Raw genomic sequence first — 19,533 nt, 5'->3', positions numbered from 1 at the left:
CATTCTTGTGATACCAATTTTTATGAACCACTTTAAACATGGGAGAGAAATGTTCAGACAGATGTTCTGTCTTATGTAACAGTATCAACCAAGACACATACACACTGTAGAGACAGACAATTCAACAAGGAGGTATGATTCTGACAGCAAGTTGTTGCAAGAACTGACTGGAGCGATAAGATAAGCACCTACTGGTTTTAACATGCCCTGCAGAATACAGAACTATCTCTGCCACATTCAGACACTATCTCCTGACCTGACGAGATACTAATTAAAGATGCAATACGTCACTTTTTGACGACCCGACCAAACCGACATAGAAATTTAAGTTAAGGATCTGACATTCTCATTGAAAGCAAGTCTAAGAAGCGGTAGATGTGTTGTATGTGTGCCATTTCTATGCTTCCCGTTCTTAAGTTCCGCTTTTACGTCTTTCACTCCCGGCTCTGTACACCAGCTTCAAACAGCTGAAAATACATTAATACATTATTTGGTTATTTTTGGTCAAAAGTTATTTTACAGTGGTTTAGACAGCACACTGATTCTCTACATAATGACTGAAACTAACTATTAGAATTTTTGCAACCAGGAAATAGCATAGAGACCTTTAAGTGATTCACTGTTTATGATCTGCCTTCACTGGATTCCTGGAACCGCCCCCAGCCTGCTCCTTCAATCTGACCATGTCAGGGGATGGTATCATTTTAAAAGCTTTCTGCCATAGTGGATGGATTCCAGTCATGGGCCTTTTAATAACGCTTTGTCACACTGCTACATTTGCAGGCTGAACCTGTAAACTTCATTCCATTAGAGGCTCAGGTCTTTAAAGGCACCATGCAGCTGCGCTGTGCTGCCTGGTGCAGAATGGGAGGATGTTGGCCTGATGCGCTGTGCTATAACATTCAGTATGTTCCTTTACTCTCCTCTCACAGTTGCTTCCCCTCAGAAGCTGTAATGTCTGTCTGTTAGGCACACCTGGCCTGCGTGTGCAGAGACACTCGTATGTCAACAGAACATCAAGTGTTACAGTCTGTTCTCTGACAAGACATGTACAAGGAGGTCAAAGGTGATATTTTTGAAGGAGATCAGACACAGTACACAACACAGACTGGAGTATGCAGTATGCTGAGGTAGTGGAGTCTTTACGGTTCTACGGCACATACCTGTAAAAGTTGAGATGGTGGGATTGCACCATTTGTTTCCTGGCACCATGCAACCATATGCTCGGGAAAGAAATTCTGTTGGTAAGTGTGAGACGAAAGCAGTCGTTTAGCAAGGAGGTTATGGGTAAAAGGAAACTCAGAAGGATGGAGGTGGAACACCAAGAGACATTAAATGAATCCCCCTTCTCAAATGAAAATGAAGAAAAACATTAAACAATAGTATTTGTCTCATAGCTTTTCAAACTAGTTTCAAACTGTTTTTTAAATAAGTATGTTTAGGGACAGTTTCCCGGACCCTGGTTTAGCCTAGTCTTTCTGAGTCCTGGACAGTTATATCCACCAGTCTAACAGTATTATCACAATCTGTTAATTTTTCTGAGTGTGAGTGGGTACATTCCTATAAAGTGAGTGAAAGATGAGGCCCACTTGATTGTGAGAGTGTAGTAGGATTTTTCTGGGTAATATGCTAAATTTAACATGCCCAACCAAACATTATCCACTCATTTATGAAATGCATTGCTTGTAAACAAAAAATAAAATCCAGGCTGTATAGCTTGTTATAACTGTTTACACATGTAGAGAATATAAATAGGACAAGGAAAAACTCTGCAGGCGAGCTCTGGGATTCCTTGGAAACAAACAAACAAAAAAACAACCTACCAAGGGATTTCTGAAGAATTCATATTTGGCATAGTTCTTCCTGAACAGAAATCTGCCCTCGCTGGTCATGGATGCCTGCACTTGTACCACTAGCTCATGGTCCTCCAAGCACCTCTCTGTAGAGAGAGAAAGAAGGAGCTAGTTACCAAATGGAAGCCTACAATAAGGACACAATATCACGTCTTTAACAAGAAAAATAACAACATTGTAATAATTTTCATGTCCTGAACATTGGGTGTAGAGCAAATAATGAAAGAACAAGCAGTTCAGCATATGACCCCCCCCCCCCCCCCCCCCCCCCCATCCCCCACTCCCTGCGTACTCTGCCCACCCCCTCAACCTAACACTCCACCCCCTTATCTTATCCAAAACTTGCAGACAAATCAGCATGTTCTCACTATTTTCCAGGGTTGGGATCAATTCCATTTCAATTCCAGTCAATTCAGGAAGTACACTGAAATTCCAATTCCAATTCTCTTCAATGCTTTTCAACGAGGAACATTTGGAATTGGAATTTGGTTTACTTTCTGAATTAACTGGAATTGACCCCAACCCTGCTATAGTCCTCCCCCCCATCCTGTAGATGTCTTGAGCATACATTCACTTCCCCCTCTCTCAAACAATATGCTATACAGGCCCTGCTGTCTGCATGGCCCACTGACCCTGCCTGGCCCACTCACCCTGCCTGGCCCACTCACCCTGCCTGGCCCACTGACCCTGCCTGGCCCCTGCTCTCTCTGCAGGAACACATGTTTCACATCCAACTGTGGAAGCAGGATTCCTAAATAGATTTTGGCAGCAGGAAAGGAGACACTGGGGACTGGGGAGGAAGGGCCCAGGCTTTCTTGGACATGCAGTAAGATACTCACACTCATTAAAAGGGAGAGAAAGAGGAAATAGACAATGTGGACGTTTTCAGAAACTATGTGGGTAGTATCATACTGATGTTGCAACCTGGTTGGATTCTAGTCCGCTTACTTCCCAAAAAATGGAGAGTCAATCCAGTACCTTCTCTACCTTGCCTTTACTGAGGCTCTTTGGTGAGTCACGTCCTCTCTGACCATGAGTCAGTCAAGCCCCTGACTCACTAGCTTAAAGCCTGTAGAGGTTATAACCCGTTGTGGGGGAAGCTGAGGGAGGGTCATTGGCCATTATTCTTATCAGCTATTCTATTCACCCGATGACTGACAGTGGCCTTCTCTCGCTCGCTCTCTCGTTCTCTCTCTCTCTTTCTTTCTCTAAGGAAACACCCCCACTGATTGTGGGGTTGTCTTTCAACTATCTCCTCTGGACTCCGCCATTCTGAAGAGAAGATACGACTCAATAATGAGTCGTAGCCTTCTTTATACCAGGGAGTCAGGGACTCTGTCTCCATTGTGGACCTGTGTCTCCCCCTGTCTTTTCCAGTTTCCTCCTTAGCGAGGGGATTGGGAGCAAGGTTGGGAAAGCAACATATCTAATTGGCTGGATGTCATTCTTATACAACAAAGCCCATCTGGACAGGCCTGGTCAGATTAAGGAGCAATTAGGAAGAGTGACCTTGCCTTGCCTCTAGTGGACTGGACTCACCATAGAGAGCCTGCCCTAGCTCCTTTCAGGTGGCTTCTAAAGGTCAGATCAGCCCTGGTTCCTTTTACAACGAATGGAAGTTGTGTCCAAATGGCACTTTATAGTGCAATATAGTGCCTTGTAGTTCACTATAAGAAAAGAGGGCCATTTGAGATGCATCCATAGTCTGTAGAATTTTGCCATTGTAGAGGGATGATGTTATACTGGGTATCCCTACGCGCTGACATCAAACCAATCAGAACAGATCATGTGACAGTATTTTTTTAGAGCTTTAGAGGCCTGTGCTTCAGATGTGTAATATTGTTGTGTTCCAACCGCCATATAATGTTATTAGTTTGAAGATTTTGAAATATATATGCCATTTCCTTTGGACTATAATGCGCTCAGGATATCAAAAGGAAATTGACGTTTATTCATTTAAAAAAAAAAAAAAATCAAAACCTGGATAATTCAGACACACATATCAATATGAACTACACCCTCTTCACATATGCAACATAAAACCAAAATAATTACTGCATATAATTGTTACCCTTTATGTTGTGCGTACATATTGGGTAGCCTATATTTCAGTGTTTAGGCCTAAACATTCCCAGAAATACAGTACTCTCATTTTACCCATCTGCTGTAATGAAGATATAAGCTCAGACACAACATTTGTTTTATAATTGCTCGTTCCTTAGGGGGTTGAAGTTTGGAGCATTCTGCTTCTCAGAACTCTTAACAAATCGCTGCAATGCCGCCACATTAAGCATTCTACGTCTTGACTTACACAACCTAATATCAATTAATCTAACATTCAGTGAGACTAGCGTTATCCTGTTCAGCTATGGTATAAGCCCAAAGTAAAGTCCCTGTACAAATGTTGGCTAGATACAGTAACTAGACAGCGCAAGGTACCTGTATGAGCCAGTGATCGCAATTCCTGGTCCAGAATTAGATAAAATAGCATCTCTAATCATATTATTACCATATTATTACACGTGACCATATTATGGTACATTCTTATCTCTAACTGTAAGTGACCGTATATCCGTTCGCAGGTACGGTAACAAACTAAGGTTTGGGAGGGTGATGTCAAGAGGGTTCCCGGTCCTGCACTAAGAGCCCGTTGTCCCAGACTACGTTGCAAATGGCACTCTATTCCCTACATAGTGAACTTCATCAAACAGGGCCCATAGCGCTCTGGTCAAAAGTAGTGTACTATATAAGGTGCCCCATACACCAGACTCTGAAACCGTCTGAAAGACTAAGAGCAGGCACAGACAGGCAGCTAATGACTGTTAACCAAAATAATGATATACAAGAGAAAATATAGGCTACAGATGTAGGCTATCTATTATTTATGATGACTCTTGGTTTCCATAGCGAGACCTCTGTTGACTTTAACATGAGCAGGAGAACATGTTCATTATCCAGTTGGCTTCTCACAGAGCGAGGGCCGAGGGGGGAGGGAGCGCTAGGCTATGTCCTGCCAGCCAGCCTGCCCACCAGCCCACCCATCCAGCGCACCAGGTTGCCACTTACCTAGTCCGAGGAGAGGGTGATGCTCAACAAGTGCCCAACTGTTGTCGTCCACACAATGGCTTTTGTACACGAGGAGCTGGCAAAGATCTCTTGCAGTCATGTCGGCTGGGATTTCCACTACTTTCCCAATGCCGTCCTCGCTGAAAATGTTAATAATCTAAAAGAGGAAAGAAAAGGCCCTTTCATGTTAGAACTATTCCCAGACACAACCTCGTAGGCAGACAGACATAATTCAGATAGATGAGGCGCATAGTTCAGGCGTAGACAGGCACAGTTTTACATAGAAAGCATAACTAGATAGCACAACATTTGCAATATAATACCAAGAGCTAATTCACTTTCATTCATAACCATGCGTGTTTGATGAGCATACCAGACATATACAATCCATTCTCAATGGCAGCGGTTTGTGGGAGAATATAGGTTCTAAAATCATAAAATGTGACACTCATCAGAATCATACTTCAAGCTTAAATACTAAGGGAACTCTTTTAGTCCTTCAATCCACACCACCTGCTTCCATAGAGATTACCCACTGACTGAAAGATACTGCATAGAAAGATTGTGTATAGAGATACATTATACTGTATAGAAAAATACTGTATAGAACGATACAGTATAGAACAAGATACTGTATAGAAAGACACTGAAATAAACTGTATAGAAAGAGGTAAAGAGGAATATTGCACATTTATAGAAACAACAGATAAAGCCCTGATAAATTCCCCTCTGAGCACGGATCCTATTCCCTCTGGTTCCTCCAAAGAGATTTTAGTAGGAATTTAGCTTCCTTAGCCTTCCCACTTAGGCTACAGTACGCACCCTTTGAACATGATGTCTTATAAAAATACATTCTCATTCCCTTCTCCAGCTATAGCTTCAACAAATTCAAAGCCTTTACAACAGAACATCATATCTTCTTTCGACAGGAAAGAAAAAGACGATTCCTCCTTTCAAGCGGGCTTCGATCCATTCTGAGCCACTCACACATTCCCTCCTCGCTTGTCATATCTTTAAAAATAAAAAAAAAAGACAAATTATCTTCGACCTTTAAAGCAATTACTTTGACCCCCGTCTCAGCTAACCTTTGTCAGACTTCGTAGAAAAAGGGAAAAGCGGTAAAATATGTCTCCAAGAGCTTACCTCTACGGCCTGTAATAGGCAGCAGTCAGGAGAGCACGATGGCATTTTTGGAGTGAGCCTGCCTCCGCACAGAACACACACAGACGAACAACCCTCTCCTCAACTTGGTCGAAAAAAAGACTAGTACAGCACGGTTCCTTCCTCTCTGTCAGTGGCTGCCTGTTATGGTACCTGTCACATAATCTCCTCTCCTCTGCCTAGTGCAGGACAGAGCAAGCAGATGGCACTATTTCCAGTCCGGCTAGTTGACAACTTCCCTCTGCTTCTCTCACAAAGGGTTACAGCCATGGGCTTTTAGGTAGTGAATCAAACCACACTTTCTTAACCAATCATAGGGCCCGCTCAGGCTGATGTAATCATTCCCACACAGTCTCTCTCTCTCTCTCTCTCTCTCTCTCTCTCTCTCTCTCTCTCTCTCTCTCTCTCTCTCTCTCTCTCTCTCTCTCTCTCTCTCTCTCTCTCTCTCTCTCTCTCTCTCTCTCTCTCTCTCTCTCTCTCTCTCTCTCTCTCTCTCTCTCTCTCTCTCTCTCTCTCTCTCTCTCTCTCTCTCTCTCTCTCTCTCTCTCTCTCTCTCTCTCTGAGTCATGCACAGACACAGTCAACTTTATCAGGCTGCAGCTCTGAATAGCTTTCGGATAATTTTTGAGTAAAAGTGAAAATGATAATTTAAGTGGGTGTGGGGCAGAGCGAAAGAAGCCGTTGTTTTAACCTCCCAACATGTTCTGAAGTTTCAAGTGAGGGCTTGTTTCTTTTCTTTTTTCTATCCGTGGCTCAGCTTTGAACTTTGCAGTCAGAAATCTCTCTCACGACAGCGCAAGGCTCATTACGGGCTAAATGAAACAAACCTGAGTACTTGAACTTCTCGTTGGCCTCCCCTCGAGTCTAGCTTCATGCCAACATTCTTTCTCTCAAAAGAACAAAACACGGAAACTTAGTGTGTTCACTATTCGGCTCACCCCCCACCCCCTTTTTTTGTTTTACTTCAGATACTTAATACCCCACTGACTGGACTGACAAAGGCTCTGCCCTACCCCGTCTGGAGTAGACATTTAGCCAATGTCCTTTCAACCTCCTCTCATCTCAATGGGTCAATATCTATATACAAACACTATGCTGAAGGGAGAAGGAGGATAATGGGAGGTCTTAAATAACAGTTCCCTTCCTTCCAGTGTAGGAAGCAGGAAGCAGCCATAGTGGTCAGGGAGGATGATATAGGGTTTCACTACTATTGCCACGTTCAAAACAACTGGGACCTCGAAACTAGGAAATCTCTGACTTCCGACTTCAGTGCGTTCAAGACAACTGGGAACTCCAAGTCAGCAACTCTGCCTCTTTCTAGAGCTCCGATATTCTGACCTGAAGATCACTGACGTCACGATTCGACCTCGATTTTTTTCAGAGTTTCCAGTTGTCTTGAAAGCACCATAAAGTTTAAAGAGAGCAGGGCTGTGGCAGGGGAGGGGAGTATGACCAGACAGAGGAGGGTGGGAGGAAGGGAGATAGAGACAGAGAGAAGGGGACAGAGAGACAGAGAGCAAGAGTCCCATGCAAATCAAGCAGCAAGCAATGCAGGTGTAGAAGCACGGTGGCTAGGAAAAACTCCCTAGAAAGGCCAAAACCTAGGAAGAAACCTAGAGAGGAACCAGGCTATGTGGGGTGGCCAGTCCTCTTCTGGCTGTGTCGGGTGGAGATTATAACAGAACATGGCCAAGATGTTCAAATGTTCATAAATGACCAGCATGGTCGAATAATAATAGGGCAGAACAGTTGAAACTGGAGCAGCAGCACGGTCAGGTGAACTGGGGACAGCAAGGAGTCATCATGTCAGGTAGTCCTGGGGCATGGTCCTAGGGCTCAGGTCAGTTGAAACTGGAGCAGCAGCATGGCAATAAAGTCCCTTAAATTGAAATTGAATCGAGAGAGGGAGAGAAAGTGCGAAAGAAGAAAGATACAGATAAGTAGAGAGGGGAAGAGATAGTGAAAGATGAGAGATAGGGGGAGAGAGAGAGGCAAAGAAAGAGACATAAGTAGAGGAAGAGAGTGTGAAAGAGGGAGAGCGGAGGGAGGGAGAGAAATAGTGAAAGAGAAAGAGAGCAGATACACAGAGACAGACAACAGTGAGAGAGGTGAGAGACTGAGGTGAGTGAGAGAGACAGTGAGGTGAGAGAGAGAACAAGAAATAGAGAAAAAAAAGAAGATAAAATAATGTTCTGTGATAGTAGTAAGTAAATAGTAGTAAGTAAGGCTATGTTGTCACTGCAGTCACACCCCTCTCCTCATTGACTTATCACTACCTCACTACTGGCTTGCCTGGTGAGTCAGTGGGGAAAACCCCATGTCACATACCTACCATACTGTACTACAACAGGACACACCACCACTGCCAGCAGCTAACACTCCTTATGTGGAATGAGATAGCACAACCAGCACTACACCACTATGCCTATTACATCACTATTACATCGTATTATTATCCTAGAATACATACTGTACTGGATATTATGAGGAGAGGAGTCACGTGCTTTGACATGTGTGTAGAGGAGTTAACAAGTACACACTTCAGGGGGTAGAGAATTGGAGCACATGGTCCTAACTTAACCGAACAAGAGCAGGAACATTACCTCTCAACCTCTAAGTGGAAAATGTTTCAATCCAACATTGCATCCCAATGTGATGAAAGGAACAGAAAGACATTCAAGTGACTGATGAGGACTGAGGAGACACGGCACGCTTCCTTGACCTACTCCACTTCTTTTTTTCTAAAAGAGAAAAGATGTCCTTGTGATAAAGAGAGAGGGAAAGAAAGAGTGAGAGGGATGGAGGGAGGGGAAAAAGAGAGGGGAAATTAAAGGAAGGAATGGGAAGACAGGGGAGGGAGAAAGAGAGAGGCAGAGAAGGAAAGAGAAAGACAGAGAGAGAGAGCGAGAGAGGGGGGGTGGGGGGGGGCGTGCTGGGTTGTCTTCCTGTTCTATCTGAACACTATTCTCATTCAGTGGTGGGCCTCCAGGATGACTCAGGACTTGTGATGTAATTACCCAGGGACAAGCTGCTGAGAGCCCCAAGCTACACACACACACAGGCAATGTCCCTCTTAAGCCACTCTCATTCTCTCACAAACACACACACACACACAAATGCACGCAATGTCACTCTTCAGCCACTCTCACTCATACGCATTACAAGTGCATTAAAAGCACAACATTTACATCAGGGATGTGTTAAAAATTCTAGATTACTGGTTATTACTGGTTACTAGCCTCTTAGGGATGATTAACCTCAGTCTACTATGGAGAAATCTATAAGGTTGTGGTGACACATCAGGTCCTCTCTGCTTATATCCCACACAGAAAAGGAATGGTGAAGTAATATCGAGGGTCACCAGTGAATAGGTTTTACCATGCTAAGTACTGTAAATTGTGCCATTTGGGATGAAGCCAATGAAGATGGCACTGATATCTCATTTGGGTATTCAATAAGCAGGCTACAGTGGGGTAGTAGTGGTAATGCCATAGAATTAGAATGCGTAGAACATAGTGCACCCATGAGTTTACCATTGAAGTTGCCAAAGTCAGAGGTTTCCAAGTCTATTCTGTTCATTCTATTTCTATGGGCAATTCCTCTGATGGAAACATCTGACCTGATCTCTTTCAGGCATTTTATATTTATTATTATATTCTACTGTACCAGGCCATATAGCAACATTTTATTGACTATGACATAAGAAGCAAAGAGTAAGTGGTGGAACCAATTAAATAGGGCTGTGACGATACCAGTATCTCAATATTTCCATGTCAAAAATGAAAACACGAAGCAGACCAAACTCTTTGGTTCTTTAAAATCCTGCTGTATGTAATAAATACATGTGACTCTGGATTACAACACAAGGATTTTTGTTTTCAACATTAGGGCTGTTTCATAAAGAAGTTTGTATTTTGTTTCCTTGCCACGATACTGACGAGTATCGTGATACTGGTATCTTCCCGGACCTACAATTGAATACCTTTAGGCGTAAATCTTCTTCATAAGAAAAACCTGAGTTCAATGAAATCTCTAAGGAGGCGATTCTAAATCTAGTGCTTCTCTGTAGGATAACTCCATTATCTCCCTAAGTTATTAAAACCAAAGCCAAAGAAGTGTCTCGACTCTCTGATCCCCCAAAAGAACAGCCATTGATTAAACCGTGTTGGCTAGCGGTCGACTGAGCGGTGGTCTCGCCCCCTCTCTGCAACCCACCAACAAACCAGTCCCGTTTACAAGTACCTCTTTAATGAAGCCAAATGTACTGTGTGCTCTGTGTGGTCTCTGAACTGCAGTGGCCATTGACATCCACTAATGAGAATGTGGGACAAAACCTGGAATAAAGACAATAAAGACAAAGCTTGTCATGTCCTGAGCTTCACTCGCTGCCTGCAGCCGGCTGGCCCGGGGAGAAGTGCTGGGCTGAGTCGGCTCTAAAGGGAACGGCTGGCCCGGGGAAAAGTGCTGGGCTGAGTCGGCCTCTAAAGGGAACGGCTGGCCCGGGGAGAAGTGATGGGCTGAGTCGGCTCTAAAGGGAACGGCTGGCCCGGGGAGAAGTGCTGGGCTGAGTCGGCCTCTAAAGGGAACGGCTGGCCCGGGGAGAAGTGATGGGCTGAGTCGGCTCTAAAGGGAACGGCTGGCCCGGGGAGAAGTGCTGGGCTGAGTCGGCTCTAAAGGGAACGGCTGGCCCGGGGAAAAGTGCTGGGCTGAGTCGGCCTCTAAAGGGAACGGCTGGCCCGGGGAGAAGTGCTGGGCTGAGTCGGCTCTAAAGGGAACGGCTGGCCCGGGGAGAAGTGCTGGGCTGAGTCGGCTCTGAAGGGAACGGCTGGCCCGGGGAGAAGTGCTGGGCTGAGTCGGCTCTGAAGGGAACGGCTGGCCCGGGAAGAAGTGCTGGGCTGAGTCGGCCTCTAAAGGGAACGGCTGGCCCGGGGAGAAGTGCTGGGCTGAGTCGGCTCTGAAGGGAACGGCTGGCCCGGGGAGAAGTGCTGGGCTGAGTCGGCCTCTAAAGGGAACGGCTGGCCCGGGGAGAAGTGCTGGGCTGAGTCGGCTCTAAAGGGAACGGCTGGCCCGGGGAAAAGTGCTGGGCTGAGTCGGCCTCTAAAGGGAACGGCTGGCCCGGGGAGAACTGCTGGGCTGAGTCGGCCTCTAAAGGGAACGGCTGGCCCGGGGAGAAGTGCTGGGCTGAGTCGGCCTCTAAAGGGAACGGCTGGCCCGGGGAGAAGTGCTGGGCTGAGTCGGCTCTAAAGGGAACGGCTGGCCCGGGGAGAAGTGCTGGGCTGAGTCGGCTCTGAAGGGAACGGCTGGCCCGGGGAGAAGTGCTGGGCTGAGTCGGCTCTGAAGGGAACGGCTGGCCCGGGGAGAAGTGCTGGGCTGAGTCGGCCTCTAAAGGGAACGGCTGGCCCGGGGAGAAGTGCTGGGCTGAGTCGGCTCTGAAGGGAACGGCTGGCCCGGGGAGAAGTGCTGGGCTGAGTCGGCCTCTAAAGGGAACGGCTGGCCCGGGGAGAAGTGCTGGGCTGAGTCGGCTCTAAAGGGAACGGCTGGCCCGGGGAGAAGTGCTGGGCTGAGTCGGCTCTAAAGGGAACGGCTGGCCCGGGGAGAAGTGCTGGGCTGAGTCGGCCTCTAAAGGGAACGGCTGGCCCGGGGAGAAGTGATGGGCTGAGTCGGCTCTAAAGGGAACGGCTGGCCCGGGGAGAAGTGCTGGGCTGAGTCGGCTCTAAAGGGAACGGCTGGCCCGGGGAAAAGTGCTGGGCTGAGTCGGCCTCTAAAGGGAACGGCTGGCCCGGGGAGAAGTGCTGGGCTGAGTCGGCCTCTAAAGGGAACGGCTGGCCCGGGGAGAAGTGCTGGGCTGAGTCGGCCTCTAAAGGGAACGGCTGGCCCGGGGAGAAGTGCTGGGCTGAGTCGGCTCTAAAGGGAACGGCTGGCCCGGGGAGAAGTGCTGGGCTGAGTCGGCTCTGAAGGGAACGGCTGGCCCGGGGAGAAGTGCTGGGCTGAGTCGGCTCTGAAGGGAACGGCTGGCCCGGGAAGAAGTGCTGGGCTGAGTCGGCCTCTAAAGGGAACGGCTGGCCCGGGGAGAAGTGCTGGGCTGAGTCGGCTCTGAAGGGAACGGCTGGCCCGGGGAGAAGTGCTGGGCTGAGTCGGCCTCTAAAGGGAACGGCTGGCCCGGGGAGAAGTGCTGGGCTGAGTCGGCTCTAAAGGGAACGGCTGGCCCGGGGAAAAGTGCTGGGCTGAGTCGGCCTCTAAAGGGAACGGCTGGCCCGGGGAGAACTGCTGGGCTGAGTCGGCCTCTAAAGGGAACGGCTGGCCCGGGGAGAAGTGCTGGGCTGAGTCGGCCTCTAAAGGGAACGGCTGGCCCGGGGAGAAGTGCTGGGCTGAGTCGGCTCTAAAGGGAACGGCTGGCCCGGGGAGAAGTGCTGGGCTGAGTCGGCTCTGAAGGGAACGGCTGGCCCGGGGAGAAGTGCTGGGCTGAGTCGGCCTCTAAAGGGAACGGCTGGCCCGGGGAGAAGTGCTGGGCTGAGTCGGCTCTGAAGGGAACGGCTGGCCCGGGGAGAAGTGCTGGGCTGAGTCGGCCTCTAAAGGGAACGGCTGGCCCGGGGATAAGTGCTTGGCTGAGTCGGCTCTAAAGGGAACGGCTGGCCCGGGGAGAAGTGCTGGGCTGAGTCGGCCTCTAAAGGGAACGCTACGTAAATACTGCTGACTCATGAGGTGGACAGGAACCGCTTCTTGTTGTCAATATTTTGTGTCAAATTAAGCAATCCCAAAGAGGGGATTTATCCAGGCTCACTATTGCAGAAAAATGACCAGAACATTGGCCAAGGACTAAAAGGGGACTTTCGGATGCACAATACCAAGTCATGTACAATGCACTCTCCCTCCAAAGCAGTTAGTTAGTGAGCTAGGTACAGAACATTAAAACAACAGAATATATAATAATATGGATGATTTGGACGTTTAGCAGATGCTGGGGCCAGTTAAAACAGTACTTTTATACCTTCAGAAGTGGAGAGATGTGGATGAACTAATGCCATACTGTGGTTAACATCTAAGCCACAGTGACTACTCATCCCCATCGAACTCACACATGCAAACCACCCAGCTCGTGGCTGAAACTCAACCATACATATTCCAGTGATATAACGAATGTTAGCCATGGGAGCACAGAGTACAGTACAGGGCAGCCCAGCCAAAGGGCATGATGAAAAAAACTTCTCTCTTTGGAAAACAATGATTAGGTTATAATATATGACTAACTCTGTATATATTTATTTAAAATCTGGTGGTTCCAGATATCAGCACATGTTTCAAAAATTCAGAATAGCTTGACTCATTAACTAAAACTCAACAAGCTACCATTATGGAACGCACTCCCAAAACCAAACAATCCCTCAGTTCCTTAGTCCCTTCAAACCAGAACAAACCACAAGCAAAAAGACCCACGGACGGTGTGTATATATAGATCAAATAGAGGCTGATCCATCAGCTCTGTGCATTCCTCTGGGAAGAATCTCCCCTGAGCGGAGCCTGAAGCTCCCATACCTCCTCCCTGCCACACACATCACATCGGCCCCAGCATCCAACGCCAACAATCCCCTTTGAATGGCCGAGATCTTTCCCTGCGGCTCCCTACTGAGATCAATCCAGAGAGGAGACAAACATTTCTCCAATAGGAGCAGACTGGTTAATTGCGCAGCAGGGACCTGGGTAGCACCCTTTCAGGCCACCGCACCGCAGATCATTGTCCCCTTACGGGACTCAGGGACTGCCATTGGGCACTCACAAAAGGATGACATCGTTCAATTTTGACTACACAATAAAACCAAGCTGCACTCACTGTACTTCTACTTGCACTGGTCACCCAAGCTGTAAGGCCAGGCCAAGGCCAGCTAGCTGCTGGTGGCGTGCACACACTCTCTCACACACTCTCACACACACACACACACACACAATATAATGCTCTACGCTGGTATAGGCCTACCTATTACAATACAAGAAGTCAGCAGCAGAATTAGTTTATTAAAGGTGAGTGCTGAGAAACGGTGAGAGAGATTTGATTTCAGAGATTTAACATAGCTGTACATTGTGTTCCAGTATAATTAGGTGTTTCTGGAGAGAAGGCGAGATCAGGCCCCATTCCAATGGCGCTGCTCTGCTCTCTACTCTGGACTTACAGCTATTTGAATTAAGCCAGTTGTCTGTCTGCATTTCCTCCAATGGTTGCCTTTTGAAAATTTAACAAGTTAAAGATGAATTGAATGTATATGCTGAGAGTGTGGGAGTATTGTTGCATCTTTTTTCCTTGTGTCTCCATCTCTCACCCTCTCTCCCCTTTATTTTCCCCTCTCTTTTCTCTCCTCTCTCTGTGAACACTAGTTCCACTTGAGAGAAATCTGAGCTGTCCTACTTTCCTGTATGAGAGAGAGTTGAGAGAGAGAGAGGGAGAGGCAGAGAGAGATAGAGTTGCGAGAGAGGGAGGGAGGAAGAGAGACGGCAGGGCAGAGAGAAAAGCAGAAAGTTGAGAGTGAGAGTTGAGTGAGAGAAGCTGTCCTCTTCTCAGTTTAGAGAGCAAGAGAGTTGTGAGGGAGAGAGGCCTGCTCTGCCCTGCAGTGGAGGATTCCATGCAGTCTCCATGACCTACATGAGTCCAGCTGAAGCTTTGCGGGCCCGCTGAGACACTCTACTCAGGCCAGATGAACTAACAGCTTGCAGCAACACATTCCACCCTGTCAAGCCTCCATCCTGGACACAGAGCAGGGCAGTTCACATTCCCTCCAGTAAAGTCATGCAATGATGAATCAACTGGTCTTTTCTCACACGTTCAATATGGGCTAAACACACACTTCTATATATAGACGGCTATTGTATAATGTTCTCAGACTAAAACTGTGGCCCATGCAGGAACTTTGGGAACATATCCATGCTTGACACTGGTGAAAAACTATCCGTGTGTGTTTATTACAGACGATCACAATAAAATACTGAAAATCATGGATTAATTTCCCCAAAGACGGAGTGAAAATCATCAGTCTACATAATGAGTGTAATGAACAGAAACAGGTCATGCTACCCATAACAAAACAGCAAATCTCTAAAACAGGGACACGATCAGGGACTGACATATGATAGAGCAGGGTTCCCAACTGGTGGCCCGGGCTACAGGCCCAATTCAAATCAAATGTTATTTGTCACATGCTTCCTGAACAACAGGTGTGGACTACTGAAACGCTTACTTACGGGCCCTTCCCAACAAAGCAGAGAGAAAGAGCATAGTTAAACATGTAATAATAAAAGTAATAATAGATACACAATGAGTAATAATAACTTGGCTGTACAAGGACTACCAGTACCAGTTGATGTGCAGGGGTACAAGGGAAGAGGTAGATATGTACATATAACGGAGAATAAAGTGACAGATAGTCAGCAGCAGCGTATGTGAATCAAAACATTTTGTGCAAAAAGGGTCAATGCAGATAGTTAAATAGTTAACCAAATAGCCACCCTGGACTAACTATTTAGCAGTCTTATGGGGTAGAAGCTATTCCGGGTTCTTTTAGTTCCAGACTTGGTGCAGAAGGTACCGCCTGCTGTACGGTAGCAGAGAGAACAGTCTACGACTTGGGTGGCTGGAGTCTGACAAATTTTAGGGCCTTCCTCTGATACTGCCTGGTATAGAGGTCCTGGATGGCAGGGAGCTCGGCACCAGTGATGTACTGGGCCATATGCACTACCCTCTGTAGTGCCTTGCGGTCGGATGCCAAGCAGTTGTCAAACCAAGCGGTGATGCAGCTATTCAAGATGCTCTCAATGGTACAGTTGCAGAACTTTTTGAGGATCTGAGAGCCCATGCCAAATCTTTTCAGCCTCCTGAGGGGGGAGAGGAGTTGTTGTGCCCTCTTCACAACTGTGTTGGTGTGTTTGGATCATGATAGATCCTTAGTGATGTGGACACTACAGCCAAGTTGATGTGAATGGGGGCGTGCTTGGCTCCCCACGGTCGGCTCCTTTGTCTTGCTGACGTTGAGGGAGAGGTTGGCTATAGGCTGTCGCATCGTTGTTGGTGATCAGGCCTACCACCATCGTGTCTGCAAACTTAATGATAATGTTGTGAGTTGTGCAACAGGGAGTACAGGAGGAGACTAAGCACACACCCCTGAAGGGCCACGTGTTCAGGGTCAGTGTTGCGGATGTGTTGCCTACCCTCACCACCTGCAGGCGACCCGTCAAGAAGTCCAGGATCCAGTTGCAGAGGGAGGTGTTCAGTCCCAGGGTCCTTAGCTTAGTGATTAGAAAGAAATCAACCCACAGCTGAATCTAGTTGATTATCCCTGTGCTATAGTAATGAACAGGTCTGTACTAAGTGAGGGAATTGTTCTGGCTTCTAACTTTACCTGCTAAGAGAACTCACCGTGTCTATCTCAGTTAAGATAACATGACAAAGCTAACCAGGGTATCATCTAGCAGTCTCAAAATAAGAGACATAAAACACAGAGGGACAGGTTTGTTACTTAGTTTGACCTGTGACCTGGCAGTCTCAGTGTACAGGTTGAGGGACCTTAATGTCCTTCTCCTAATGGGGGACCACAGCCAGCCAGTTTGTCCAGCTAAGCCTACATCATAGCAGTTAGCGTTTAGCATAGCTTATACTAGCATGGTCTAGCATAGCCTAACCCCCTGCAATTCATATCTGGACCTCAAAGCATATCATTGTTCCCCTCTAATCAGGGACCGATTTAAACCTGGGACACCATGTTGGTGCAATTCATTATCAGGTACGTAGAACAGATAGCCAGCAGTAGTCTAGCCTGACGACTCACACTAAATTCTTCCGCTGCCCTGTCGTTCACTACCTACCTAATTTCATTGTAATTGTTTGTGGTGACGAGGGGCGTTGCAAAAAGAGTAAGTCATCATCGATTGGATCATCTCTAACCAATCAGAGTATCAAAGCCAATTACGAATTTTCCAACCGTGTTCTGGCTCAGGCCCAATCGATAGGTTTCTGGACCAATCAGAGAAGGCCGCGGAGGTACTCAGGGACGCATTGCGGAGAAGAAATTAACATCAGTAGGCGTGGCATAGTGAAGCAGTCGTCCGGACCTCGGGTAAGATTTAAATACCCTTTGCCTAGCCTAATATAGCATAGCACAGCGTCTCTCAGTTCCCCAGAACTTAACACACAAAGCAGGGCAAGGCAGGGCTGTCAATAAAACAGTCACAGATATTTGTGCACTGGCCAAGTAATCCAAGCAGCAGGTCTAGGCTTGTCTTGCTGGGTAAGTGGAGGGTTAAATATGGCCTGACACATGAGATGTTCCAGAATAAACCACAAGCTCCCTGGCACGCCTCCAACAAGCATTTGTTAACAACACAGTTGCAATTTGTATCTCAAGAGTGCTGCCAGTCAGCGTGCAACACATAGATATACACACAGACACGTTGTCTATGCGGACACGCACGTACACACACGTACGCAGGCACCAATTTAAGACCTGCAAGTGAACCGCATGCTTACTTCACCCACGTATGAGATTAGATCCTGGGCTACAGTACAGCAGCCTCTTCTCTCCAGTACCTCTGCCTGCAACGTGCCTCAATGAATTAAATTGAACCCAAACAATTCTCATTGGGGGGGTTGAGAAAGATCTAGTCAGAGCCGAGCCAGCTGAAAGTCCTACAAGCAGTTGCAGGAGGAATGTTCTCTCCCAGCAGCAGCACAGAATGCCTAGTACTGACTGGTCCCATGTAATCCTTCCATGTTCCATTTGGGAACATTCTTTGGGAAGGAGAAACAATAAGCATGCATTGCTTCCATACACGGGGCTCTGAACAATTATGGGCCGTGATTACATGATACTTTGCCTAAGTTCCAAATGGGACTCTATTCCCTACACAGTGCACAACTTTATTTGCCCTATGGCCGTGACCAATAGTAGTGCACTATAGGGAAATAGGGTGCCATTTGGCATGTACACTAAGTCAGCCCGCTGTGGGATCTGGGATGTGCTGCTTCACTCTTGGTGTGGTTTAAGAGCCTGTTAAAACAGACTCCCTCTAGTCTAGAAGCAAGGCAGCACATTTCTGGCACTGGTCACTTTGATCTCCAACTCAGCGCTGCAGAACACATTAACCTGAACTTGTGTTCCAACGTAATTAACCTAAACACTCAGACGAGCCAGCATCAGCAAAATACCAACATTTTATTTACAGTGGAAAAAGGTGAACTCTGACCCAAACTCAGGCATTCCTGAATCCCCAGCAGCCAAGTATGATGCGCAGCTGTGGAGGAGATAGAATGCTGCACATCCCTACTAACATGTAGTGAGTTTACTGTGACATTGATGAGTGGCCTCATATGCTCTGCCATGGAATTTACAACATGTACAATTTTGCACATTATATTCATTCTGTTCTAATTAGCCAATTATTACAGTCCATACACAGCCATTAATGTTCATGTGAATCCAAACAATGTGGATGACATTAAGTGGAGACTCCTTTCGCAGTGTCAAGTTCACCCACTATGCCACCAATGTCAAGTTCTCCCACTATGCCACCAATGTCAAGTTCTCCCACTATGCCACCAATGTCAAGTTCTCCCACTATGCCACCAATGTTAAGTTTGCCCTCTATGCCACCAATGTCACTCACTAACTGACTGAGTGGCTACTATTCCAAGCCTCTTACCTCACCATGCGTAAATATGCATCGCCACAGTAATGAGCTCAGAGGCTATTAACCATATTGCTCGTCTCTCTCTCCACACACTCCTACTCCTCTTCTCCTTTCAGCGTGCGTGCCAGCTGCTGAGTTCACAGAAAGATTTAAAAGGATAAAGCGCTGCACACAAGGGAAGAGGCGGAGGGAGGGGATGGGAGCAGGAGGTGAACCTGTGTCACCGGTGTGTCAACTTAACAGTCTAATAGAAACAGAAAGGAGGCTAAGCTAAGGAGGACTAGGCACCAGGCATGACAGTGCAGTTTATTAACCCAGTAATAGAGCTGCAGCACAGTTGCGTCACATGCGGTGTCACTGGCGTGCTTAGACTTGTCCCTGATGGTGTGTGGTATGGGCTGGAACCCAGAGTCTGACTGCATGGTGATGGAGGCCCTTGGACTCTGTGCTGTGAGAGTCAGTTAGGTGGGTCGCATCCAACTTGACAGTACATTCAGATCTGCAGCTCCTGTCCAAGCAGTGCCAACCCATGGACAATCCACATCAGATCAGCATCAGTTGAAGACACAACACTAGGGACAGGGTGTCCAGGTCAGTCAGGCTGGCAGCATCAGGACCAGTTAGTATAGTGACTACTGGTTGGTCAAAACCCTCCATCTACGGGCCTCCCGGGTGGTGCAGTGGTCTAAAGCACTGCATCACAGTGCTAGCTGTGCCACTAGAGATTCTGGGTTCGAGGCTCTGTCGCAGCCGGCCGGGACCGGAAGGCCCATGGGGTGGCACACAA

General features: G+C 47.2%; 1 protein-coding gene across 9 annotated transcripts in view; it reads right to left on the bottom strand.

Annotated features, from left to right (window-relative positions):
• The window catches only part of LOC139424420 (growth factor receptor-bound protein 10-like), an 89,909-nt gene that overhangs the window by 10,598 nt on the left and 59,778 nt on the right, over positions 1-19,533 (bottom strand). For all 9 annotated transcript variants that reach the window (XM_071176210.1, XM_071176217.1, XM_071176225.1 and 6 more), the window contains 3 exons: positions 4,920-5,076; positions 1,824-1,939; positions 1,164-1,238 (listed from right to left, as the gene is read on the bottom strand). In XM_071176210.1, the coding sequence (XP_071032311.1) occupies positions 1,164-1,238; positions 1,824-1,939; positions 4,920-5,076 (348 nt within the window). The remainder of the gene's footprint in view (positions 1-1,163; positions 1,239-1,823; positions 1,940-4,919; positions 5,077-19,533) is intronic.

Source organism: Oncorhynchus clarkii, chromosome 2, assembly GCF_045791955.1.
Source record: "Oncorhynchus clarkii lewisi isolate Uvic-CL-2024 chromosome 2, UVic_Ocla_1.0, whole genome shotgun sequence".
NCBI lineage: Eukaryota > Metazoa > Chordata > Actinopteri > Salmoniformes > Salmonidae > Oncorhynchus > Oncorhynchus clarkii.
This window is presented reverse-complemented; position numbering and strand designations above follow the sequence as displayed.